The sequence below is a fragment of the Anopheles darlingi genome, chromosome 3, assembly GCF_943734745.1.
Source record: "Anopheles darlingi chromosome 3, idAnoDarlMG_H_01, whole genome shotgun sequence".
In the NCBI taxonomy this organism is placed as follows: Eukaryota; Metazoa; Arthropoda; class Insecta; order Diptera; family Culicidae; genus Anopheles; species Anopheles darlingi.
The window spans coordinates 39,672,811-39,699,848 of NC_064875.1; the positions used below are offsets into that span (position 1 = coordinate 39,672,811).

At 46.9% G+C, this 27,038-nt stretch overlaps 4 protein-coding genes across 4 annotated transcripts in view; all 4 read right to left on the minus strand.

Annotated features, from left to right (window-relative positions):
* LOC125957719 (zwei Ig domain protein zig-8) overlaps positions 1-9,434 on the minus strand; it is a 205,896-nt gene extending 196,462 nt beyond the window's left edge. The window contains exons 1-2 of the mRNA XM_049690603.1: positions 9,323-9,434; positions 7,213-7,710 (exon numbers count right to left, since the gene is read on the minus strand). The gene's annotated coding sequence lies outside the window, so the exon portion shown is untranslated. The remainder of the gene's footprint in view (positions 1-7,212; positions 7,711-9,322) is intronic.
* A 7,860-nt stretch (positions 9,435-17,294) lies between these two features.
* LOC125957720 (uncharacterized) lies at positions 17,295-18,723 on the minus strand. Its single transcript, XM_049690608.1, has 5 exons — positions 18,609-18,723; positions 18,242-18,553; positions 17,742-18,157; positions 17,505-17,658; positions 17,295-17,437 (listed from the first exon to the last, which is right to left on the minus strand). Exons 1-5 carry the CDS (start codon positions 18,655-18,657, stop codon positions 17,403-17,405), a joined length of 966 nt encoding a protein of 321 aa, XP_049546565.1. The 5' UTR covers positions 18,658-18,723; the 3' UTR covers positions 17,295-17,402.
* Positions 18,724-19,024: 301 nt separating this feature from the next.
* Positions 19,025-20,148, minus strand: LOC125957731 (uncharacterized). Its single transcript, XM_049690621.1, has 5 exons — positions 20,015-20,148; positions 19,831-19,928; positions 19,514-19,769; positions 19,192-19,437; positions 19,025-19,126 (listed from the first exon to the last, which is right to left on the minus strand). Exons 2-5 carry the CDS (start codon positions 19,872-19,874, stop codon positions 19,034-19,036), a joined length of 639 nt encoding a protein of 212 aa, XP_049546578.1. The 5' UTR covers positions 19,875-19,928; positions 20,015-20,148; the 3' UTR covers positions 19,025-19,033.
* Positions 20,017-21,428, minus strand: LOC125955501 (CD109 antigen-like). The gene is made up of 4 exons (XM_049686635.1): positions 21,112-21,428; positions 20,374-21,043; positions 20,132-20,289; positions 20,017-20,049 (listed from the first exon to the last, which is right to left on the minus strand). Exons 1-4 carry the CDS (start codon positions 21,403-21,405, stop codon positions 20,017-20,019), a joined length of 1,155 nt encoding a protein of 384 aa, XP_049542592.1. The 5' UTR covers positions 21,406-21,428.
* Between the last annotated feature and the right edge of the window lie 5,610 nt (positions 21,429-27,038).

Below are 27,038 nucleotides of genomic sequence, written 5' to 3' on the forward strand. Positions count from 1 at the left end.
TGCCTTACATTGCCACCGTGCCAGGAGTTTATTTTTTCTTTCCAATCCCAATTGTCTGCAACGAGGGGCGCGTTGTACCCGTCGAGAGGAGTGTCTTTAATAATTCCTGACCTCGATTCCACGTTACGGGAGTGGGAGTGGGTTATTGATCGAACCGAAAACCGTGCCATCGTTGGATCGCACTATCTGGCCGTAAAGGCAGGAGTTGGATGCGCGGTGCGCGACCATCCAACGGCCGTTACACACTTTTTGTGTCGGGATTTACTTTGTCGCCTGTCGGAAAACCCCTTACGCCAGGGTAAGGAATGCCATTAAAGGGAAGCAAAAAGGGGGGTTGGAGAGGGTAGCGACGGACTTTACACTGTCACACACACACACACAAACGGGCACCGGCACAACCCCTTTAATGCCAGTAAACTGGGTTCCACGTATTGAGACATATTTAAGATTTTCCGGCCGGTTCTGGTACCGTTTGCCCCCCCCACCCCACCCGCGTTTGCCCATCAGTAGCACGTCTTTTCTTCTTTCTTTTTGTTCTCTCTGGGGCCCTCCTCCCCCCCGGGGGGTGGTCTTCCGGATCGTATCCGGCAGCCATTTCCGGACGCTGTCCGGACCGTCGACGACCGTGTGGTCACGATAAACGATGTGTCCGCCCCGTTGGCAGTGTGGAAAATGTGGGAAAAACCCCGAATGGAATGCGAACGGAAATCCTTCGGTCGGACGGGCGGACGGACGGATGGGGTGGTGGTGGTGGACCGCAAGACACTGAGGGGTTCATTGCAAGCATATCTCAGCGAAGGAGCGAACGAACGATACGTCCCTCGAAATGGATATCATTCATATGCCCAGCTGATAAGGAGGGAAAATAAAGTCGGATAACATTCGCTTCGCTTCGCGTGTTGAGGTTAAGGACGAGGACGAGGACGAAAACGTGTGGTTGAAATGGAAAACCATTTTCACTCCCTTTGACTGGCGACGTTCGTTCATTCTTTCTGTCAAGTTGGTATTGATTGCTTTGACTCTCTCTGTCTCTCTGTAGCTCTCTCTCTCTACATCACATCATCAAAACTCGCAGTACCGCGCCTACTGCGTCGACATATTGACAGCAAATATGCAAAATAAAAGTTAGCATTACTGCTTTACTACACCAGCGTGCGACGGTCGGCCAGCGCCTACTACGCGGTTGATGGGCTGCACCCTTCGTTTGGGGTTGTCGCGTTTTATGACAGACGTCATAAAATGTACATAAAAAAACAGAAGAGAAGCAGAAAAGAGAGAAAAAAAAGAACCGAAGAAGAACACCATCCCTCTCTTTACACTCCCGTTCGGTACCACATTCGTAATGCACACCACTAAGCACCAACCTCCCCCCGGCGTAGCATAAACGAAGTCCCAAGGTTGTCACTTGCAGTCTGTCTGTTTATGTGTGGTGTGTGTGTGTGTGCTACCGAGTATCCCGAGGTACATCGAGCACCATCCATATTCACCCAATCCTCGACTATCCTTGGGGATAGGCACAAAACCGGGAAAAAATAACAACACCACCCTCTCTTCTCACACAGACACACACACACACAGAGACACATATACGTAGAAAAAAGCAAATTTCCCGTTTGGAAAATATTTCTACTCGCAACGCTCGACCGAGTACCGTGGTGGTGGTGGTTAAGTGTTGGCCGTTTTTCCGCTTCTTTTTCGCCTTCCTCCACTCTTCAACCGATCCTTTTTCGAGTTGATCGAGGGCCAAAGCCAACCCTGAAGGGGGAAGGGTCGTGGTGGAGGGTGCTGGAATGTGCAGCAAAATAAATAAGGGAAAGAATAATAGCTTCGATAGATTTTCTATTTTTATGACAGGCGCCCGTTGGCAGGTGAGAAATTTATGAGCATTCCCGTTCGCGCTCCCCGCTTGTTGTTGTTGTTGAAGCTGGACCATTCCGTCCCCGGCAGCACGTGTGGAATGGCATGAGGAGCGGGGAGTAGTTTGAGACCCGCACCAGAAGGCGGTGGATCAAAGCAACGGACCAATTCCTGGCTCAAACATACTAACAACGTACCGCTCGGCGGTCCGGTGTCCAGCCCGTTTCGTCGAAACGATAATAGAGTGATGCGCCATGACAGCTTCGTGCCAGGCTGGGTGAAGGAAGGAGAAAGGGTCCATGGGCTAAAGGATGGGATTGACTTCCTGCTGCTGCTGCTGCTGCTGCTGCTGCTGCTGCTGCTGTTAGTGACCTTTAGATGTGTAAGTTAATAATTTATGTTCGATTGCACCACAATCGAACCATATTCCTTCATTCCCGGGGAGGGGATGGCTTGTTAGGGGGTGTGGAAAACACACAAAAAAACCCTCGGAACACGACCAAACCGAACCGAACCTCCCGGAGTAAACAATTCGGAACTAATATAATACAGTGCCACGCATCCATCCATCGGGCGGCCATGAATCACGGCCCCGTGCCATGTGACAGTGATGGATGTTTGTAAATCCTAACCGACAGCTATCACAGCAAATGGCGTCGTGGGAATGTGACATGAAAGTAAGGCGACCAAGAGCGGCAGCAGCAGCAACATTGGAGTTGCAGCGGAGCGAAATGGCTTAATGGAACTAATTAATCTCGTTTGGTCCTGGCAGGCGATGCAAGATGGTTGCATTCGCATAACGACGACGACAACGACAACGACGACGAAGATGGTGAAGGAGCTAATTTAAGTTTTGCAATTGGATTAATGGCATTGATTGCCTTCTTCGTGCCAAGCACGTTCGTCATCGTCCTGCACACCATCATCGGAAGAACGATTTCGCTTCAGATTTGTTTCAGAAAGTTGCGCCGAGTGCCACGATGATGTCGATGATGCTTCGTCGTCGTCGCTTGCGCTGAACTCATTCCGTCGCCTTCATTACCGTCCACGGACATTGGATTCATATACAAATGCAGTCCCCCTGTTTTGAACTAATTAAGACGAACCTCTTTTTTTATCACAGGTTCGCGCACGAAGCATACATTTTGTCTCCACACTCCGCACAACATAGCGCAACACCAACCAACTTCACTCCTTTTTCACTCCTTTCGAAACACTCGACCGGACACGCGACATCGGATGGGCTCATCGGTATGGCGCGCTATCCGGATGGCAATAAGCTAGCTAGCTAGCGACCGGCCATAAGTCGTAAATTATTCACTTCGCCTGTCGTTGACACTCGCGCATTACCCGCCATGGAGCAGCGAGAGAGGCCAGTCACGCTCTTCAATAAACACACACACACACACACACACATTGGAGCAGCCAAAAAGTGGCCACAAAAAGGGGAGGGGTATGAGGGAGGTTGAGGTTCTTGACCCACCCAGGATTCAGTTTGATGTGGCATGACGATGACCAACAACACGCAGCATGCCGGTATGCTTGGCACATGCTGCTGCTGCTGCTGGTGCTGCTGTGGACAGAGTGACGCTATCGTGGGTTCATCGTCCCACCAGACTACTAACAATCGTCCGGGCCGTGATCACTCACCGGTGGAGTTCCGTTCCGTTCCGTTCTGGTCTACTTTTGGGCCGATCCCTTGTGCTTGTTTCCCCCCCCCCTGATTTTCATGGGCGCCATTTTTGTTTTGTTATTTTTATTGTTGCACGAAACTTTACGAAACACGCCACGCCGGGGCTGATGAGTCGCGGCCGCCACACGATGGCCTCTGGCGCGCCCGCACTCGGAGTGAAGTTAATTGGAAAAGTTCTTTTTTTTTTGCTTTTCCTGCTGCTGCTGCTGCTGCTGCTGCTGCTGGCCGCTTAAGACCACAAGAAGCCACAGTATGGATTCGGTAGAGCATGCCATGGACGACGCACCATCCCATCGAGCAGCATGGAGGTACAAAATAAGATCGAGCGCGAAACGATGGGAACCAAGAAGGAGCTGCTTTGATCGCTCTCACACTGCTCGACGACGAGGACCGCAGAACAACGAACTACAGCGAGGGCAACCGGGGCAAAGGTTCTCCGTTCCCCTTGTTGCGAGGTCCGCGTGTTATGATTGGAAGCTTATCACAAAATTACCATCAACAATCTTTTCTTTTCTTCCCTTTATTTCTTCTTCTTCTTCTTGTACGTGGTCGCCCAATTTTGGGGGCAGGGAGGAAGCTTCTTTTGCTCACCATTTGTCACCACCATCACCATCATCATCATCATCGTGGTAGTCGTCGTCGTCGTCGTCGTCGTCGTCGCGATGGCGGCGTCATCGTTTATTATTGCTCCACCAAAAATGCCTCAAGCCAACGAACCACAAAGGGCGGGGCAGGGCAGGGCGGCTCCATCCGACCGGCACTCCGGAGTCAACCTAATAGGTTAATTTAGATTTTTCCTCTCTTGATCCCCCCGTCCATGTGCCTCGAAACCAATTCCCACACTTAGAAGCACCAGCAATCAGTGACGAGCGAAAAAGCATTTTTTGACCAACTAACGGAACCAACTCAGCGCGCGCGCGGAAAAAGCGGAAGAACGGAAGGCACAAAAAAACACAGAAACTGTCGCCGCCGGCGTCCCACTAATACTCGCGCGCGACACCCAAACCCGCCCGCCCGTCCACCCGTAACAGTGTCAGTGAATTATTACGAGCGAAAGCAGACGGAAATTGAATATTTGAGTGAAATGATTCGACGGGTGATGGGGCGAGGAAAGGATCTCTCCACTTCGACGGTCCGGGTCCGGGTCCGGTCCCCCAACCCCCACCCCACCTCAAAAAGACGGTCGTCGAGGGCACGATAAATAACGAGAGGCCAAAAGTGTCATTATGACTGTAAACGAGATTTTCGATGTACGGCGATAGCGATAAGGGGGGAGAGAGGGCATTCCTTTAGGCATCGCGCGTGGTGTGGTGCTCCTTTGGTTTGTTTTATGCCTGAGATGGTGCACGCCAAGTGTGTCCTTTAGGTTTCGTGGCCAAGTAACGTTTCTGACGAAGGCCTACTTGTGTGTTTGTGAATTTTGGTTTTTCGTTTTTTTGAGATCTCAAGAAGGCCTTGAGAGGTGGTGGTCAGCTTCTGCGTCAGCGCCACCTGGTGGCAAGGATCGCAAATCGAGCAATCGCTCATCTCCTTCGCTGCAATCATCCCGCTCATTGACCCAGTTTCACATTTACTCCGGTGTCTCCGGGCACCAAGTGTCACCGTGGCCACGAAACGGACACCACCGGTACGCCGGGTAAGCGGCGAATGTTGCTTATCACTGCGGTCACCCTGTGTACCCTCGTCTCAATTATGTTGCTTTTTTCTCTTCTTCTTTTGTTCCGATTTTCTTTTCCGTTGTCTTTGCCCCATTTTCCTGCGCACGGGGCTTGGGTTGGGATGGGCAAAGTTTTTTCCACCCCCCTCCCCTCCCACCGAGGGTTCATTAATGTGCAGAGAAGTGTGTTTTTGGTTTTTGGACTGCCACTAGCTGAAAGTCCCCCCAAGTGGCGCATCATGATGGCAGCGCATTATGCCTATTTGTGATCCGGCAGGCAAAAGAGCCACGGCCACGGGGTGGGAGGGTGAGGGGTTGTAATTTTGATCATTTCCCTCGTCTTCGTCCGCTGCTGCTGCTGCGGGGTTGCGGTTAATGCTTCGCGGTTTAAGCAAAGTCATGCAAAGCGCACCACCTGGCCACGAGGAAAACAGGATAGAAGTCCGGACTGGAAGGATCTGGAGGCCCCACCCCCTCCCCCAGGAGCACTTAGGTTGGTCTTGAAGTTTGATAAAATAAAAAGAAAATTCTTCAAAAGTCATGGCAAATGCTTTGACTTTTCGTTCGAACGGGAAGAGAATGTTTCAACATTTGCCTTTTAATGGCCACTCCGCTTGTAGAGGAACCTAAGGACCTCCCGTTCCAATTAAATTGCTTTTCAGTAATTGAGCCCTTGAAAGACACGATTTATCTGTTTGATTGAGTATTGTCAAGAGCTGATTTGATTTGTTTAGTGGGAAAAGATAAGACTTTTCCTTGGAAAAGCTTCCCCAATAAATATATTTCGAGTTTCGATTTACATGGAATTGTGGGATAGGAAAGAGAGAGAGAGAAAGAGAGAAAGATCATGTCCTTCGAGGAATAATTAATTCCATAAAAAAAGGCACTTCATGGAATTGCCTGCGACGCATAATGCTGAGTACCGTTACAGTGCTCCCGTTTGTATTGTTACAATGTTCGATCAATAAAAAAACAATTATCTTTCGTTTGGTCAATTAGCGGCTTCTCAGTGCTCAGAACTTCTGGTGACTTCATTACCACCTTGTCAGTAATGACCGAGACCACCCCTGCTGGCCATCTGATAGCCACAGTTCGTTGATTTGGCCATTATTGATAGAGTATTTGGGAAAGTTTCACCCCACGACTTGTCACCCCGCGATGCATAATTTGAAAACTTATACCAGCCCGCATCTTCCAATCTTCGTGCGCTGTTCCAATCTTCCACACCATGATTACAAGAACAGTTGACAAATACTTGGCGTGTCATCGCAACGCAGACCGTTCCGAAATTCGTCACCGAACCGAACAGACTGACAAAGGACACACCCACCTGCCATGCCACGGGATCCCTGGCCACCCCCCGGGAGGAAGGTAAAAGTAAATCGAAAATATCTTGCATTAAATATTAAAATTAATCCCAATCCATCGAGCACGACGGTCTGACGTCGGTGTAAAAGACTCTCCGGAATCCGGGATGAAGAAGAATCCATCGGCACCGGTGACCAGGCGTCCACCACCCCTAACCCCCCCACCCCGGGTCCATCTGCTGGTGATGCTGGTCCATCATCATCATCATCCGAGCAAAACAAGGAAACCGGACCCGGCGGTTCGGTATCGGATGAAAAATTAATCACGAACCTCACGGGAACCTCCGCCCCGTTGAGCGTGCGCTCCGAAAAGAGAGCGGAAAGGGCGTCGGCGGATTGCTGTGCTTCCGGAAACCGGAAGCCAATCCAATCGAAATGGGCTAATGTACGCCCGCGGCCCCCTCCGAGCCTCGAGCTGGCGCAGGAAAGGCGTCGTAGGGTCATTGGGATGCGTTGGACTTTTGGACGGAAGGTGTTCCGAGGGGATGGTGCGCCATAAAATGGTTTCGGATCCGGATCTTCCTCCTCCTCCACCACTCCTTCATTGCCTCTGGTGTGTGTTAAGATGCGTTGGGATGCAGGATAGTGGTGCGTGTGAGTGAAGCAGAAATGGAGGGAGAAAAGTTAATAATAAAAACCTTAAAATTTGATGACTCTGTTTATTCCGGAAGGCGCGATCCTCGAGGTGACCTCGTTTCGTTGCTTTTCCTCCTCTCGGACTCGTTCGTTTTTTTCTCTTTCAGTGGACGAGATTTTGCTGCCCGTCGGAACACTCACTACACGAACATGGATCCACTTGACCGGGAGCGTAGTATATCCGTTTCTTTTTTTCACTTTTTCACTTTTCCTTTTACAACAACCCACACCACATAAAATTGGCCAACGATTGCACCAATGAACAACACAACACCCCGAACCGCTCGAAAGCCGAACCCAAGCCTCCAAAGGGCTCCACTTGTCGGGGCTGCTTATCCCGCGCAATTTTCTTCTTTTCCAGCTCGTTCACAGCTTGCTGATTACCACATCTTGCCACTTACTTCGCACACACAAATACACTTGAATTCACCTTTTTGTTGCATTTGGTTTGGGGCTAATATCAGGTTTCGGGGGAAAGGAACGCATCCATCTTGGGTGAACTACAAGGATAAAAAGAACACATTGGAAAAAGGAAAAAATCTTCAACCATCGAAACGCGCCCATCCCGAGAGTGTATTTATCACCAGTAATTTATTCTTTTCTCTGGAAAGGAAAGGTCAAAACACACACACACACACACACACCACAATGTATCTCGAGGGGTGGTACATTTTCTCCAATTTTCCGCAAGATCAACAATTGGGCCCGAAAGGATGCCAAAGATGGTTGGCCCGGCTATTAGCATTTAATTAAACTCGATGAATTTTCATTCGTCTGGCGTTTGGCACACGGGCAGAACATTCCTATTCCCATCGGAGGGGGGGCGAAGCGCGAAGGTTCTAGTCGTCGTCGCCGCCGCCGCGGACACTTTATTGCTCGCCCTTTTTTCCCGGTTTTTTCCCGTGCTCTAAACAAACACAACATCACACTCACCGGGGCACAGACACAAATGCCGCGCAGCCTACTACTATTGGACCTTACTATTGGACCTCACCATCCGTGACCTTCCGTGACGAGTCGAGTCGATCACGAATACGAATGGAGACGACGAGTAGGCGACGATGGTCGCTGGTGGCGATGGCGGCGGCATCATAAATATAAATAAAGCATTACCGTCAAACTAATTAACACATTTCACATCGCCAAAGCCGCCACACGCAGGCACACGAATGCGTACACACACACATACAGCTACTGCCATAGATCCATCGGGGGCCACGTGCGTGCGTGCGTGCGTGCCACCCTAACATCAACCGGCGCCGGTGAGGGAACCTCCGCACCACCTCCCTCCCTCAAGGGACTTCTAGGCAGCAAAAGACTGACTTTTATACGATCGACACTCCCATCAGCACCACCACCACCACCATCATCACGCGCCCCTTGGGTGTTCTAATTGGGTGACCGGGCGGCTGGCTGGTTCGCGTTTTCCACCGTGGGTTTGATGATGGACGCCCCAGGCGCTCCTTGGGGCCTTGTGCCCCCGTCACCGTGGAAAAGCTTTTCGGAAGAAAGTCGAACAAAATCGATTCTGTCACGTTCGGTGTTCGCACACAGACGCGCACACACACAAACACACACTAACGAACGCACAAAAATCCTGTTTTGCCGCACGCCCTTTTTTGTTGGTGGTGGCGAGAGGAACGGTTGCTGGCGATGGAGAACCGAGAACTGGCAAACGACGACGACGACGACGACGACGACGACGACGACGACGTCAGCAGCGCAATCCGGGGTGAGGTCAGGACTTTCAGTTTCTGTTGATTTTATGGATTTCGATGTCGATTCTGCCCTTTCCTCCACACCGCACACCGCACACACTTTCACCGTCTTTTTCCATTCGCGAAGATTCGCGCGTGAGAGAGAGCGACGTTGGGTACACCGGAGGGGAGCGGTTTCCAGCTGAGCTTTTCCCGTTTTCACAGCATCCTATTTTCCACTCTTCTTCCTCGTTAAAGGGCAAGCTGTTGGACACGGTTCGATGACACACCGACGCCGATGGTGTGGCCCTTGGTGGCCCTTTTTTTCGTTCCCTTTCTCACGTTTTAGTAACGTTTTCAGTAGCCGCACTCCAACTCCAACCACGAAACTAACGCGAACGCGTCATTGACCTACCCTCGAAACACTCTCGAGAACGAGAACAGCGGCAACGACGGCGACGACGACAACGACGACGACGTTGACGTTGTTTTGATGAATTTCGCTGAGGACGAGAATTGGAACTGACTCACGGCCACGGGTTTGCTGTTATACGAGCGAAGAGCCACCACCGAACACCGACCGACCGACCGACCAACCGACGGGACCGATGGGCTCGAGAGTGCGTTCGTCTTTGCCCCAAAACCGGACCGGAAACGCTCTACGCTCCCGCATTTGCCTTTTTGGTGTTTGCTCCAGCTGCTCACGGCCTGGGGCTCGCGCTCTCACCAATCACGCTTCTCACGCTCACTCTCTCTATCTCTGCTCACTCTGGTCGGCTCTGCGTCCTTGCAGCTCGCTGGTGGCGGCTGTCAAAATTGGAAAGTTTTTCACCGTGGCACCGGGAACTACGCCCGATTGTTGGCGTTGAGCAAGGACATGCGCGCCTTCAATGTTCGCTGTCGTGAGGGAAGGACAACACACAAAACACCTGGCTCTCCTCGGGATCTCCAAACTCACCATTGCCTCTGTTTACGCTTCTCTCGCTCTCTCGGTGGCGATTATTTCTCTCGTTTTGAGTTGAGGATAAAATCCCCCACCCGGGGAAGGAGAAGGACCCAACGAGAGGGAGAGCGATGTCGACGAAATCGACGAATCCTGGACCTGCCCCGGTGTCGAGCAACACAACCCTCGCCATCGCCGGATGAACCCGCTTTCACTGAGTGCGCTACTCAACACGTGCTCTGTTGAGTCCTAATGGGGGCCAGAGTGCCCCAAAAACTGCGTCAGCTGTGCCACGCTGGGTGGTGGGTGTTTGGTGACCTTGATCGATGCCCACAGCCGTCGGTGGTGAATCGGTGCGAAGCGAGAATGTTCTGGTTGCATATCTTCATTCGCGTTCCTGATAATGGCATCCATATCAGTGAGCACTACTTTTGGAGAAAGGAATAATAAGCTTAGGAACGTATAAACCGTTAATTCGTTGTTGGAATAATTATATTTTACTTATAAAATCGCTTACTCTTTGCTTAGACTGTAATATATTAACGAAAAATGTACCATAGCCCTACATGAATTTCTAGAGATAAAGCTGTCGGTCACTATTCACTTAAACGGTTCTTCAAGCTGTTTTGAACCTGTTGCCGTTTTCTATGTACGATAATCAACCGAAAAATTGGAAAAAATTGGAATCATCATCAAACATTTGCTACGTCCATCAACACTGTAGATGCTAAAATTGATCGAGCAATTACATTCAATTTTTAAAACAAACGAACTGTCAGTTCTCGATTGTTTTAACTATTTCTTGACCTAAAATATCATAGACCTAGATTCTCATAATCTGGATAAGGGGTTACAAGAACTGCAACATTCTAAACCATGAAAAAATCTCAATAAGCTCAATCTCCAGGCCAATGTGCTTCTAACACACATTGCTGTGAATAGACTAAACTCTGGCAGCTTTCTGTAGGCCCTAGTCTTGTTCCTGGTCTACATTCCAGCATCTGGAGGGGAGCCGGAGTAGTATTTCAAAACACCATCACCACCAGAAACCGGTTGGCCATTTAGATAATCTATTTAATAATAAATCATTCAGCCATCAGTGGCAGCGAGCTGGTCGTTTGCATTGAGCATTTGGGCAAGCGACTCCGGTGTTCCCTCTCATCAAAAGGCCCATAGGGTTGGGAGGCAGAGCAGCAGGACGCCATGTTCGTCCGTACGGTTAGCTGCCGCCTGCCAGTTCGAAGCTTCCCGGTTAGTAAACGTACAGCATAGCGCTTTAGACTGCAAACGAAAGCCTCTCAAAGGGATGTGAGTGGGATGGAGAGAAAGGGGGGGGGGGGTCTTCGTGAGGGTCCGGTGGATGGATCGAAGCGATAAAAAACGCATAAAGTCAACAATCAATTCACTGTCACAGTCGAGAATTAAATATTCATGATGACTATCTGCATAAACCGATCGAACTGCTGCCACTGCTGTCCGACTCTGGATCTGGCTGGGGCCTACACGCGCTCGTCGTCTGCATAACTCGCGTGCCGAAGAAGCTTTGGCTATCGGTCAGCACAAGAGGGACTGACGGGAGACAGACAGACGGGAGTGAGGGCCGTCGGTCCGTGCCGTGGATGTAGATAATATGTTCCTGACATTTTGACATATGGGTATATGACATGGTCCGGTTGGCTACACACTAGCGGCCACAGATGTGTAGTGTACGCGTAGCTTGGCAGAATGATCGAAGTGAGGATTATTTCTCAAAAACCCACAATCCCGATGACGAGGGACACGCGTTCCTTCGTGGAATGCTACCCTTCAAATTCAAGACAACGTCCAACTATTGCACTGAGGGCCTTTTCTTTCGACGAACAGTACGCGCCTGTCCTGTTGGTGTTGAACTCATTTTCTGAAATGAACTCACTAATCACCCGGAGTGCCGGAGAGACCGTGGAAATGAGTTCGGAGAAAAGCTGCGGTAGCTCATGTGCCGTTCATGAGGAACTCGTAATCTGAGATTCTGTGAGGTGAGGGTGAGATGCTAGTTCTGCGTTGTCCGGTGAAAATCGGTCAGTAGAACCGTGTCGTGAGCCGTGACGTCATCGATGTCTTGTTTGAAAGCTCGACGGGCTTCTCTTTCGAACCAACCGTCCTAGATTTCGGATTTTCATTCCTCTGCAAACTTACGCGGAGCCTCCGCCAATATACCAGGTTACAGGTGTTTGATCGGAGCTTTCTTGTTTCGCTTCTTCTTTTTAAGATGAAGGAATGATGAATAAATGATTGACATTACTAGAGATGAAACGACATTACTAAAGACGATTATTTACAGAAACTTTCTTTTCAAGTAACCAAAACTGACCTCAGGTTGCCCGATTCAACTAATATTGATTGGAATTCTGAACATGAACTAACAGAAAACAGATGATTTGCTTCTGTGGTATAGTGCTTCGTTCTCCATTTCGATCGATTAAAGAGGTTAAAGTTCGCCTTCCGCAGACAGTATATGATGCATTGCGGAAGCGCCGGAAGACCACCAGTGCCAGCGGTAGGCGAAGGTCTCCGAAATGCTCTTATCGTAACCCCTGGCGACACTTTATGGTGCAGGCGAACTTTTAGCCACCACCTCAAATAGAGGTGGCCTCGCCACCTCAGACTGGTCCGAATCAGAAACACGGAACCGGCAGTCTCGGTTGTGTTGTGAGTCCTCGGTCCTCGCGGCAGCACCACCGTTCTTTCGTTTCTTCCGGCACAACAACACAACGCGCGCGCGACCCGGCCGCTGTCTTTCATGACGCAAAGCGCAACGGTACAAAGAACTACAGAGGAGCCCTCCAGCACATACGCCCGGACGTGCGAACGAATGCCGGGGCGCGATGTAATACGTACATGTTACGAACATCATAAAATATGAAAAGGATTCTCCGGGACCGGTGTTCGTGAGGGCCGTGCGGATGAAGCTTGGTTCGTTGTTGGTTCGCTCGCACGCACGCCCGCTCGCTCGCTCGCTCGCTCGCTATGCCCTTGGCCCTTGGGGAGGGCTTATGAAGATCTGCTCGCTGCTCTGGCACAGCATCAGCATCAGTGGTTTCGACCGAACGGCCACGGCTCTGGAACCGCAATACCATGCTTACCGCATCCTATTGCACGGACACGGAGGCACGCACGGATTGTCGTCCCCGGAGGAGCGAGAGCGTTAAATCTTCTCCCATCAGCATAAGATTGTAATCTTACGTCGTTGGCTTTTTGCACAACGCACCACCCCGGGAGGTCGCAACGCATCCGAGTACCACACACACACGCACTCACACAAAAGCCAACCCAAAACCAGAAGTGTTCTGCAACGCGACTAAAGCGACCTCCTGATGACGGTCCCGAGGTTCCGGCGAACGATCCTGATGATGGTGCCCTCCAAAGGCCAGTGTAAAGGAGGTTTATTTTCATTTCCATGCGAGCCTCGGTTGGTTGGGGTTTAAGGTCAAGACGCTTCGGGACGTGAATAGGTACGTGGAACGGGGTGTTTGGAAACAGGTGCTGCTGGTGGTGGTGGGTGTTGGCCAATACGATTTGCCAAAACAAATTTCGGTCAGTAAATCGGTGAGATGGAAATGGCGTGCGCCCTGTGGGGGTTTTTGGGGAGTTTTATTCAAGGAAAAGGAAAACAACATGCTTGAGCTTCACTATGGCATGGCAGATCGATAAGAACCATAACCTCCACAACATCACACAGCACTATTGGGAGTTCTATGGCTCCGAAGGTATTTGCCGCGTAATGATCTTGTGTTCTTGATGAAAAGATACTGTTTGCTGCCATGTTATCGAAGAATGTTGTGTTGATATAAATCTACTAAACAAAATGCACACGAATATCTCGTTCATGTTTTCTGCTATTACTGGCAACGAAATCAAACATTATATTCTGTAATGTTCAAAGCTTCTTCAATGCTGTCTAGTCAAATGCCGCAATGGTATTGGATTTCGTGATCAAATCCCGAGCCAACGCGCTGCTTGTTGAAAGAAAAACCGAAGAGGCGACGAAACTGCTACAAAAAAAACTTGTAAGACTTTGACTTTGTGCCAACAAAAACACACGGCACCAAACAAGAAAAAACAACAGAAGGAACAGAAAAACAGAAAGGAAATGCACGAGTGGTGTTGAACATCTTCAGAGCGGTATATATGCAAAGGAAGCTGAGCTACATCGCGACGTCGCGCAAACCAAATTACTCACAAACCTTTTGCTACCGGTTTCCGGAGTCTTAGGGACCGGCACTTCAACAACTCCCTCGCTTGCGCCCTGCTGCATCATCTGCCAGGTCCAGGAGGTCCTTACAAGCGCACGCAACATCACATATGGCACTGCGGGCGTCGTTGAAAGAAACAGCTTTTGGTATGCGAGCGAAGCTAACGAGCAATATGGTGGCTCAAGAGGGATGTGTCTGATCTTGGAACATTCGCTTCCCACACAACGGCAGCTGGAATCGATTTTGGATCAGTGCGAGTGAAACTTCAAAAAAACGTTACAATCTTTTGCACAATAATTGCACAAAAGCATACATTGTGATGCAAAGTGTAGACGAAAGCAAATAGCCCACTAAATGGCGCATAAATCGCAAAATTGACATTTAATTTATCTCGCATGCATTACTCGAGTATATTATCGCACCGATCGGAATGATAATGTGTACCCCAATGCTAGTGTCGGGAAATTCCGGGAAATATTATTTATCGTTTTTCGCGAGGTTAAGGTTCGGATCGCGGAGACCATTACTCATCGATTCATCTTAAAAACTCATTAACGCATTTATCATTACGATGCAAATTCGTTTCACAAGCGCTTCCCCCTCCTGCTAACCACTTGACTGTGGCTCGATGCATCGCAAGTAAGGCGACCGTTCCGATCGATCACGTAATCGTCATCAAATGTGCAAATTAAATTATCTGCATGTTTTTTTCCATTTACTGCTCACCAGGTGCAGTGCGGGATGAAACGCGGGATATGCGGGAATATGCGGGATGAAACGGAGCGGAACGGAACGATGGTCACAATTATTGGGCGATCTCTCACTCAACGGTTAACTGTTAAAATCATTGTTTTAATTCGTCCGATTGACATTCGCTTATTTTATCGCTTGATCCTCGCAATGCACAGCAGCACGATGTGATGCGTTGCTCTCCATTTTGGTTGCAGTGATTATTCTTTTTCCCTTTCAAGGCTTCTGAGTTTTAATAAACTCTCTCTCTCTTTAACACGCCATGGCACGGTGTACATCGTGTAAACAAGGTCCTTCTGCAATGAACAAGGAACCCGCCACCCTCCCCAAACTTGCCGAGATTGTTACAGTACCCAAGCATCGTCGTTCTGCGTTTTGGTTGACTGATTTACGGGCCCTTCAGTATCGCAAGGGGATGGTAGTGATGACGGGTGGTGGTGGTGGTGAAGGTAACGGTAGCAGCCGTGGCAAATGAATGTAAACACTTTTGTCGAAATACATATTTAACGAGCGAGTTAGGGGGACGAGGGACAGTGAGAATGGCAACAAAGCATCCAGCAGCAGCACGGCAACCAGCATAATCCCTTCCGTTTAGGCGAGCTAATGAGCACAGGCCTCGTAGCGAGCGGAATGTAATCAAGCAACTCGCAAACCGCTGTGTTCAACTCGTTTATTTCCCTGTACTGTACGTTACAATGAGAGCAGATGGAAAAAAATACGAATGAATTTAATATTTGAGCGAGTTCCGGAAACTTCTTCTGAAAAAAGGTAAGGTTCTGAAATAAATTATGAAACAACCCAAGCAATTCAAATTGATTTAGTTACGAAATAACATATTCTTGTAAGCTCATCGAATGCACGTGAAGCGGCGCTAATCCTTTCTTCAAAGCACTTGCCAAGATCAAGGAAATTAGATGCACAATGAATTCTGCATGCGGCTCATTAGAAACTACGACGACGTGCTCGGCGTGCAAGGAGCAGGAGTCGCTGCTGGAGTCTTGTGACACATAAGGAGTGCAGCGGTGTCTTCTAAGACGACAAGATGTGTCCCATTAGTCGCAACTCACCGAGCGAACGAGGAGCCGCAATGTGGAACACATTCACCACCGTCGCAGTCATCATGTCCTATTACAGCAGCAGCTAGCTTCCCGTGTCAACCTCAAGCTCGAGCCTGAAGTGTACCGCTTGCAATCGCGACGTGTAGTGTACGTGCAGAACAAGAGACAGAGAGACCGAGAGAGAGCGAGTGCGCGGTTCTGAAAGCATCAGAAAAGTGTCGCGCAATCGACGACAGCCACCCGTCAGCGTGCGTGCAGGAACCGGGCTGGGGAAAATGTATTTCCAATCACTCTGACAATCCCACTGGGGGACCGGGAACGCCATGATGCGCCGTTCGTGTGCTTGCTTGGCTGTGATCTTTCACTTCCTAGTAATGCCCCAGCCAACCAGCCAACCAGCCAGCCAGCCTTGTACCAGTGTGGCACCACGACAGACACGATGACACCAGACCTCAGTGGGACTCTCATCTTGTCACCACTCTCGACACACACACACACGGGACGTGCATGGTCTCCCGTATGGACTGGTTTTCCGGTATTGGGGTACATCCTTCAGGACATCGGACGACACATATTGACAGCTTCGAATCACTCGCGAGAAGAAAAAAAGAGGAAAAAACCGTGGCTCCGTGGCCTCGCTGTCGTCGTCGTCGTGGAAAGCATAAACCGTTTCGCTCAAGTGCATTACACTAGTGCGTCGATGTTTCCGGCGCTGCGGTGCTGGTGACGCCGCTGAGAATACCTGACGGCGCTGACAGGCAAGCCTCATCCGAACATCACTCTCAATTATTGCTCCGTTCGGTCCGCTGCTGCCTTTGCTGTAACCACGTCGCTGGCTACCGGATATCACTGGGATGTGTAATCTCGTGCAGCATAACCCCCCGCGGTACCTCAGAGGCGTTTCGTTTTTTCCTTCTCGTTTTTTTCGATTCACCACCTTTTTGCCAAGTGATTTTCTTGTACCCAATTCTGTACTCCATCATGCAGCAAACGTACGCCCGGGGTGGGGATATGGGGAGAATCTGTTTCCCGTTGGGTTGACTTGAATGCTACGTATTCAACCGTGAGTGCTGTGGATGCTGGAATTTTGCTTCCTTTTGACAGTCTTCTCCATTTTCATATCGATCAAGCATAACATTCTATGCTGATGGGCGATAGTTCTGAATCGGATACACGCTTGCTATGTTACTGCATCACCACCACCACCACCAGTAGCATCAGATGCGCTCTACCGGGGGGTTTGCAATCGATATGGAAGATCGATTGCTCCGGTTTGTTGCAATCATTGCACACGGGAATAAATAGAAAAAGGAAACTGTAATCGTTTTTGTACATTCGTTCCACTCGACCAGGTGCTTGGTTTGTTCGCAAGTTTATTTTGTCCCCTTCAGAGTAATCACATCTGGATATTATGCTGTTGTGCTGAGGTTTCTTCCATTCTTCAAAGCAGTAATAATTCACAATATATTTAGCAATATTATGCAGTGAAGCAAAAATCATCTTAATTCACAACTAATAGAAATCGAACATCTTGATCGCACTCAACTCTAAAGGGATTGGAAAAAGAACAAAATATGTATATCCACGATTAACATTATAATTTAGTTTCTTTACCAGGACGAAAGGCATCTTGCACTATGCGATACGAGGGACGCCTTAGCGGTAGTCTATATCTTCTATACGCGAAAACACTGAAGCAAGTTGTTTCATTATTCATCTTGTTGAAATATACTAACATCGTCGTTCCATCGTGTTGTATTTTGTTATTCTGTAGGTTAAAGAAGAGTTATAACATAATATGTCTTAATTCGGCGTTGGGTGCGAAACTGTAACTTTAAACGAATTGCTTACAACGATAGGATTAGTAGTTTCCCTCTCTAGTACATTGTGCTCATCCATCGCGTATCCTGTTGGTATGCTCACTTCAACAACTATGCCATTTGAATGATCATCTCCATTCTGTTCAATGAAGCTGCAACAAATATTAAACTCTTTCAGCCACTCGGAGGAGGTCGTTTGTTCAGTTATCTGTATGTTGAAACGAGGCTCGAAATCCATTAAATTTAGACGGTATTGCCAGTTGACTTGAATCAATCCGGAAACGGAACCGTTGATGGTGACGTACAATGACCTGACGTCACTCGGCATTGAATTTATTGTAATGTTCTCCGTAGATTCAGAATCTAAAAATATCACTTCTTTAGTATAGGCGTAATTGAGTACCACAGAACAATTTTCTGAAACATCTTGTGGGAAATATTGGTTTGCTGCAAATACATAAATGTAAAATTTCCTTTGCCATTGATTGACCAAAAGTTAGAACGATAAGTAGTAAAGTCAGTAAAACTTACGATAAATAGTAAAGTCAGTAAAAATGGATGTATCCACTGCCTTCTCGTCAATATCCAGATAAATGTAGAATGATTGACTTGAAGAATTATCCCCATAAAATTGTATACTTTCCGTTCTGAAAAGCACTATGTCTTCTGGAAGAACTTTTATGATTTTTTTGAAGTTATCCGAGATCACGCCTTGCATGATCGATGCATTCAACCGGATCTCCAACTCACCCAGCTTCAATGCTTTTACTAGGAATGACACCGGTGCATTAGATTTCGGGTAAACGGTTATAGTTTTCGTTATGTTTGCATCTAAATTCAAATCTAGAAGAAAGTAAAAACATTAGGCTAACTACTGTAGCGATGCGAGCTTACTCACCTCCGGTAGCAGGATCAACAAATAGTGCTTGATTCTTTGTATTAAACATCGTCACGCTAGCCTCAAACGCTTCATCGAGTGAGCTGAAGACAGTAAAATGCAACGATACCGTCTCGCTTCGTTTGATGGAGTGTGGCAAGTGGTCCATAATGTACAAGATTTTAAAGGTAGAAAATTTGATCGGTTTCTTGACGATCCCCAGGCCAAATTCTGGGTCAATGGAAAACCCTGTTATGTACCATGTGGCGGCTTTATGAGACACCGTCTGAACATGCTGAATTTTTCCTGAAGAAGGTATTGTCACATTCTGCCACATCCACGAATCCCAAAAGTCGGTCCTATAGGGTTCGGGCATTCCAAAACGTGGGGAATCTGGAACCATTCCACGCGCTGCCAACTCAAACAATCCTAAAGTGAAGAGCATATTAATATTGAGAAACCCTTTGTTCCTTTAAAACATTTAACTTGCCTTTGTTGAACAATGTAGTTGTTCGTTTGAAATACCCAGCTTCTGTTACCTGTAAGAACATTTTCGTCAACATCTTTCTAGTAGTCATTTATAAAACAATTCAATCACACTTACACCTAGTACATAATAGTCCATACTTTTATGTGAATGAAATGAATTAAACATATACCAAATATTGTTTAGAAAAATGTCGTGATAACTGTACTGTATATATATTCTGTGATTAGTGTACTGCAGGAATCGCTGATCATATGCTGCCAGAGCTATGAATGCTCCTGGTCGGCCGCGGATCGATAGCTCGATTTCGTCCCCGGGGTCAACACCATCTTCACTGATGTTCTCTTCGATTTTAATCTTAATCTGCAATTTGATTTGACTGGTTTTAATAAATTCTGCTCATCCGCTCACCTTATGGTCTCTGCATCTATTATATTACCGGGTTACCCAGTTCGTATAATTTTACATCCACTTTATTAGCCTTGAATCCACCATTCGCATGTGTAAGAAAAACTATTGTGGAATGAGGAATAAGCTTCTTGGACACCATAACTTCAAAAATGTATCTGGTACTTTTGTGTGGTCGAAAAAAACCAACATCAACGATGTTTCCTTTTGAAGTGACGAAATACATGAGAATGTCCATACCGTGCGAGCATGTAACCATCAACCTCAACATTCGATTAAACTTGACGCTGCAACGATAAGCCAATAGTTAAATTGCAATAGATTTATTTTGCTATGATGAGTATATACCGTGTTAGAAACTTTATATCTAGATACACATCAGTTCCATACATAGTTCCTCTCTCAGAAATCCTTGTTTTTAACAGTGTGTCTTCCCCATCATACACCTAAACATTTATTTGAAAAAATAGATATTGACATATATTAATTGTATTATTCCCGTATTTACTATGTTACCATTAAACAAACTCACTATTATACTCGAGAGTTCCGTTGATTCACGCGTTTCTATTGTGAACAAGATTTCACCGTTCAAATTAGTTGTGTAATTTTTTTTATGCAATATTCGTCTAAATGCCCCTTCAATTACGATACACAGAGTAACTTTTTTTGCAATCTCACCATTGTTATGAGTGATTCTCAGTATTGTCTTGAATGGGGAACCTGGTTGGTATATAAGATTATTTATATCCACATTGTACTTGTAATAGTATGCTATTAACTGCTTATTTTTTGTAGTTACACGGCCTGAAATCATTCAGAAACATTTGTGAGTTTTCCAATTATAACAATCAACAAATGAAACTAACTATGTTCATTTTTTGCAATTACCTGTATATTGCTCGGTAAAGTTGACTTTCAGCATCAGATCTTCCTGATAATACATAAAGTTCACGTTTTTCATGAAAGGTAGATAGACTTGTCGGATACCATTCACATGCCATGTTTGGACCGCTATCACATCATTACTGTGGTAGAGTCTAACGGTTACATTTCCTTTGGCCGGTTTTCCCAAATAATTTTCAACTGTTATAGTTAGATTGAGCGCCTGATGCTCAAGGAGTGGCTCGACCGTTGGAACAATGTTTAAATCTACCGAGTACAGGTCATCATCCCTCACTTCAAATATATTCGAAGCCACACCCCTGCCGTTTGCCCTGGCGTCGATAAGGTATGTTCCCAGCACCGGTATGCTAGAGATTACCATTTGACCTTCAAACACTCCGCTATAGAGGCTGATATTGGTCCATTCTCGTATCACTTGGTTGTGAGGATCTCGTATGTATACGGACACTGTTGTTTCATGTGACTTAACTGGTTTCAGATCGCCATCGACCACGATCACTCGAAACTTCAGCTTATCTCCTGGTATAATTACGGGCTGATTGAGTTGTATCAACCCAGTCAAATGGGAGCTAAGATATTCAAGACGAAATGACGAATCAATTCTATTTCCTTCGATTGTGATATAGTATTCTCCGTCAGTTATGTTGCTTGGAATCTGTAAAATTCGTTCACAATCTCTATTTGATCAAAAATGCGCCTAATCTATATTATTTCGCATCTCACTTTAAGGGCTATCATCTGTTGCGTATCCGGCTTCAAGTGTACTGCTTTTGTGAGATTGAGCGTGGTACGGCCCTCCCAGTCCGTTCCTTTTATTCGAAGGCTTACCAGATATTCGCTGTTATTTTTTACAAGGACGTTACTTATCACCATTGTGTAATCTCGATTAGCTTGAATAAATTTAGGGGCGAAAATCCACGCACGGTACAACCGTAAATAAGCAAAAGATAACCAGAAATTTTCTAAAGTAAGACACAGCAGCACAATGCACAAGCAATACTTCATCGCTGACCACATTGTTGGAGGTGCACACTTGATGTACGTCTGTCACGATCGACACTTTCTGCAAGAGTAGAGAAAATCAAAACTGCAAGGCCAACACTAAGGGACAGTCCAATAATAAAAAGTATCAAATGCATTCTAGGCTATCGCTGTATGTTTGCTCTTTTCATTACATCCATAAACCACCCAGACCTCCGTGCAATCACTGAAGTTAATTATAGAACTTATCGCAGGAAGAAAAGACGTAGAATTTTATGAGTAAGCACCAGGAGCTGATTAGCTCCCGAACTCGTACTCGGAGAACATACTATTCTCGCGATCGGATGATTCATGTAAAAGTCAGGAGTTTTAGCGAACTAGAAGACGCGCCTTGGCAATGGAAATAATAGTAGTAACGTTGAATTAGGCAGATGCTGCGATTAAAAACAACTACGGTTCCCGATGTTCTGGCTTCGATGATGAACTTAGCCAAAACGATGCCTTCAAGAAACCATTGAAGTGTCTCGAGCAACATTTATGGAACGACGATCATGATCGGAAATTCCAATAACTGGTGAGTTGTTTCCAATGCAAGAGTTGTGTTGAATACTGATACAGTCTAGAACGATGATCGTTATTATCGTTGCGTCACCACAAACATACACGCACTTCGGCAAGTCTACAATAGCATTCTAGAAGTTGAGTTTGTGAGAACTTTTGCCCAGCTTCAACCTAATCATCAAAATGGAACGTCTAATGTGAACCCATTGCATACGATTCCCTTATCCTAGCCCAGGGTTCCAATTGGCTCGAGAGATTGCTGTGCAACTTAACTCAACATGGGAAACTTGCGAGTTGCAGACTCATTACTGTTTCGAGTTGGAGAACATAGAAAATTCGTAATTTATCGGGAAAATCAGTAGCCCAATATGATCGCGATTTATCTGCTTAACCGATAAAACTGGTCTTGATTTATTTAAATCCACCTTTAGCCTATTGAACAGTTTTGTCTTCATCAGTCCAAACTCATGCCTTTGCCATGTATTGTCATGTCCATTGTACACCCAATTGATCTTCCCCATTAGCCAACAATATCAATTTCCTAACTGACTATGCGGACATGCACTCAGCGGCTAAATATCGAGTAATTGAAAATGAATCCCTCGTCATCCATTTGCAGGAACGGAAACAAATAAAACAATTCCACAGAACGGATATCGAAAAACATTTGCAACAATGGACGACTTGCTCGGCCGCCAAACAATTTGTATAGAAACTCGTCGCAAACGTCACAAAAAACCACAACATCGTCCACACCACCACCGCTACCACTAGCACTACATCCAATATATTTATTGATTAAGTCTTCATCGAAAGGCTTTGCAAACATCACCGTAAAAATACTGATGGCCCAGCGCAGGTGAGAGGATAGTAAATTGCTGCAAAACCCAAACCGAGTCGATGCACCGGTGGTGTAGTCGTGCTGTGCTGTTCTGTAAAAATGTTTCAACCCTCCTTCCCCCACCCATTGCGACTCTAAACGTTTTCGTAGTTATTTTGCTTTTGTTTTCTAGCCCAACGATGTTTATCTGCACATCGAGAGGCACGGTTTGGAAGTAGTGCAAGCATCGCACTATCCGTTGCTCACTAAACGGAGTGATGTTATGGAGAGAGAAAGGCAAAGAGAGAAAAGGGACGGACGGAACCGGGCATGCCGAGGGTTGTCCGAGTCATATCCAACGCAAAAAGGGGACTTTTCCTGTTATGCTGTATCGGAACACCCCCTTCCACCGAATGGAACTCGGTAACGGTAAACATTTGGATAGGTTTTGTAAAAAGGTCGTGCATAAAGGAGGAAGGAGAAAGCACCTTCCGCCCTGCACCATGAAACGAACGGACAAGCAACAAAAACGGTCAGCACACGACTGACCATCGTGATCGTGGCCCGATGATGGCCCCGATGGTCGATACTCTTCTGGGGATGGTCTACTGCAACTGCAACACACAAATGCTGCCAAGGGCTAGAGAGCATCCGGTACCGGAACCGGAGCCGATGAATGGCATACAATCCATAAGTAGGAGTAGCAGTAGCAATGGTAGTTGCCCAGTGATTGGTCCACCGGGCAATCGACGCTCTCGATTATCAATAAACTCTCCAATCAGTAGCAGAGAGCATACCCTAACCTGCGACCAGGGTCCTATGGCGTCCTGACCCATCGCATACGGTCACACATACGGTCATATCTCACGGTTGGGAAATTGAAATTTTATTTCCATTCCAAAGCATTATCGTTTCACCGCCTTGATGACTCGTGAAGAGCAAACCTCCAGAAGCACCTGACGATGGTGCTGATGGGCCAATGGTGCCCCCAGGTGGTGCAGTTTTGGCCACACATTGCGCGCCGACAGGATATTGCATCGAAGTGCTCTCTGAAAAAAAAAATGGCGGAACCGAAGCACTATCGTTGACAGCATTATAACAGTTTGTGTGTCCATTTTGTGGGCAATAAAGAGGGAAACTAATTGGCAAAAAAACGCATTCAATTTTAGATGCAAAGTGTATCGAATGCGCCAAGCTGAATGTCATGCCATTGCATTAAATTGAAGTTGCGAATAGAAGTGAATATTTCATAATGTTGTACTGTGGGACGATTAAATTGGCGCAAGTATAACAAATCAAATATCTATCAAGTGCTTCCTGGTGTTTTGCAATCACTCCATATTTTATTACTGAACCGGCAGAACTAATCATGTTAAGCTGCGTAATTGCGCTCGATAAGACTCGACGCAGCGACCATGCCCGTACACAACATTTCCTTCGGCACACTTCAGCACGCTGCAATCAATCAAAAAGTAATCAATGCTGCTAGGCTATTAAGCTTTCATGCAAAATTCTAGGACGCGCAAGCATTTTCATAATAATTCGTTTTTCAACCACCGATACCGGACCACCACCGACCGACCGGCTGTTGATGTGATTGTATCAACCAGCCTGGTGCCTGGTGCATCATGAATGCAAACCGGTCGAGAGTCACCACACTGGCGAGTCCACTCGTCATCACCCGGTCCCGGACACAAACTAGTGATGAAGAGTGCCGGCGTTTTCGCTCTCACACACATCTGGTCAGTGCTATGCTATGCACTTGCATACCACAACAGCAGACATACCAAAGGATAGTACACAGACATTCAACAGCAGCAGCAGCAGCAGACACCCCACCCTAATGAAGTCAGCTGGTAAAATTCCCTTTGAAATGGAAATTAGATTTTTCGCAATCTATAATCATCGCTGCGCAATTGCAAATGAATAATAATCGATCGGGCACACGGGTCTGACGGGTCTGAAGGGGGAGGGGTGTTAGCTTCGCGTTTGCACCTAGAAAAGGACAATAAAGAATAATGCCTGGAATGCCTGGGAAACACACGGGGAATGGGTGGCCGCTGGTGGATTGGTGTGACGAGAGCACGAAACGAATGAATCGAGCGAACGAAGTGAACCAAACAATCAACAACCGCACGCACATTGTGTGGTGCGTATTGCAAGTGATGGCTGGCAGGTTGGCTGGCTGGCGAGTGATTTTGGTCCCACTTCAATTTATGTTCTCTGCACCAATTTATGTTCACAAACTCCCTTCCGTGGATGATGATCATCGTAAAATTACCGCAGTTGATGATGGTTGGGTTGTGCAATTTTATGCTACAGCATGGTAGTTAACGCATGTGGTGTTCTCATCAGGGACCAGGGAATAATCCGTACCTAAGCACCATGCAATTTAGTACTAGCCACTTTAACTGTAGCTTTAAGTTATGCTGTTCCAATTTGTTATTTCATTATAAACATTTCTTTTGAACATGAATATGGATTACGATATTCTGCGTTGCAGAATTTTCCCGATTTCCCGGGAGAAGGTCTGGATTTTCCCAGTGCATAAGAAGAATACTAGAACTCACAACTTAAACAACTGTGGAATCTTTATGCAAAGCGCCGTCGGTAAGCTATCTGAGCTGCTAATTCGTGAGCACTTTATGTGAGGCGTTGAAAACATTACTGACACAGAGGAGCATGGATTTCTTAAAAGATCCTCTATCGTTACCGCTATTTCATTCGCGTGTAAAAAACATCCTTTATTATTCAACTATTCTCTTGGTGACTAATACGCAGCAGCCTTCGTTCGTGACCTTGGACTTTTACTTGATGATAAGCTCAATAATTGTTAAAGCTAATAAGATAAGAAAATAAGTGTTGTGTTATTGTTAATAAACATACGGCTCGCCCGTCATTATATATGTAAAAAAGTGTTGTGTTACGCATCTGTAAACCTTTTACGGGACCTAATCTGATTAAAAACGAGATATGTTACTCTTGTTCTTCCGTGATTTGGCCCTCTTCGTTTCAAAACTCCATTTTACGCATTTGTAAAATGCAGAAAAGGTTTCGGGTTCTAGTACAAAGCTCCCTCCTTTATAGCACAGTATTGTACCTATTTATAGAACCAGATGTCTGCTGTTAGCTCTGTGCACTTTGTGCAAAGAAAAAGGTATCCCAGCTACTATTCCTTCAGAATCTGATGTGCGGGATGGTTGATGCTTATGACATCTTAAGCGAATTGAATTTTTATGCGCCAAGCAGATCGCTTTAACCTAGATCTTTTCTTAACCTTTTATCTAACCCAGGAGGTCAGATATCCTATATGAATAAAATGAATGTTATAAAACAATGTTTCTTGCTGATTCAATTCCATAATTTTCAATCATTTTAACTGCTTATCCCTGAGTGTTACAGCTCAGACACTAGCAAACTTCGTTAAACAACACGTCAACCAGCACCACCAGAACATTGTCAAGCATGGTTATGAGCAGCCAGCAGCTAATTGCATTGCTACCACCATCAGTCAACCCTACTAGTAGCTAAACAACAGCCCTTCCGTCACACATCGCAGCATCAATGAGCCACCACGTTAAGGTCGTTAAGTCGAGAAGTTCCGTTGTCTGCACTCCGACACTCGGCCCTACCGCTGGCCCTACCGTGACGCGGTGCTTTGACGCCAACCGTCATCAGTTAACGAGATGTTCTCCCGTGGTACTCGAGGTACCACCGAGGCCGTCAACGGTAATGCCGGCCGTAATGCTACACATTTCGGGCAATATGTTTCGCGGGACAATGCGAAACCCGAGCCCGAGATGCGAGTAATTATTTGCCCATTAGGTAGGTGTCATGAGTGGAGAGAAGTGACACGAAGAGAAGAGGGTGAGTGGAGGACGGTGGCTGCAGGCCCCCGGGAAGTGCTGCACACAAGATGGGCGCGCGCGCGTTCGCGCATCACGATGAACACTGATAAGCTAATTCGACGACAAAGTACTACGACCAGCCAGCCACTCAAGCCATCGCCACTCCGCCCCCTTCCCCGTATGCCCACGGTCATAAGTTCTTGACTGCTCAAATATTTGGATCACTTTATGACTCCGTCGAATGGCATCGTTTGCAATGGCGGTACCGGTTGCTACGCGACAGAAGACGTGACGTTTGACTGGCATAACGTTTCCATTTTCACGCGTTCCATTTCCACCAGACGACAATCGAAACCCCCACCCCTCAGTCAAGGCCTCAAGGAACCGGTTGCTACTCCGCCGGTGGTGGCCAATTATAGCCGGGCCCGGGCCTCGGCATT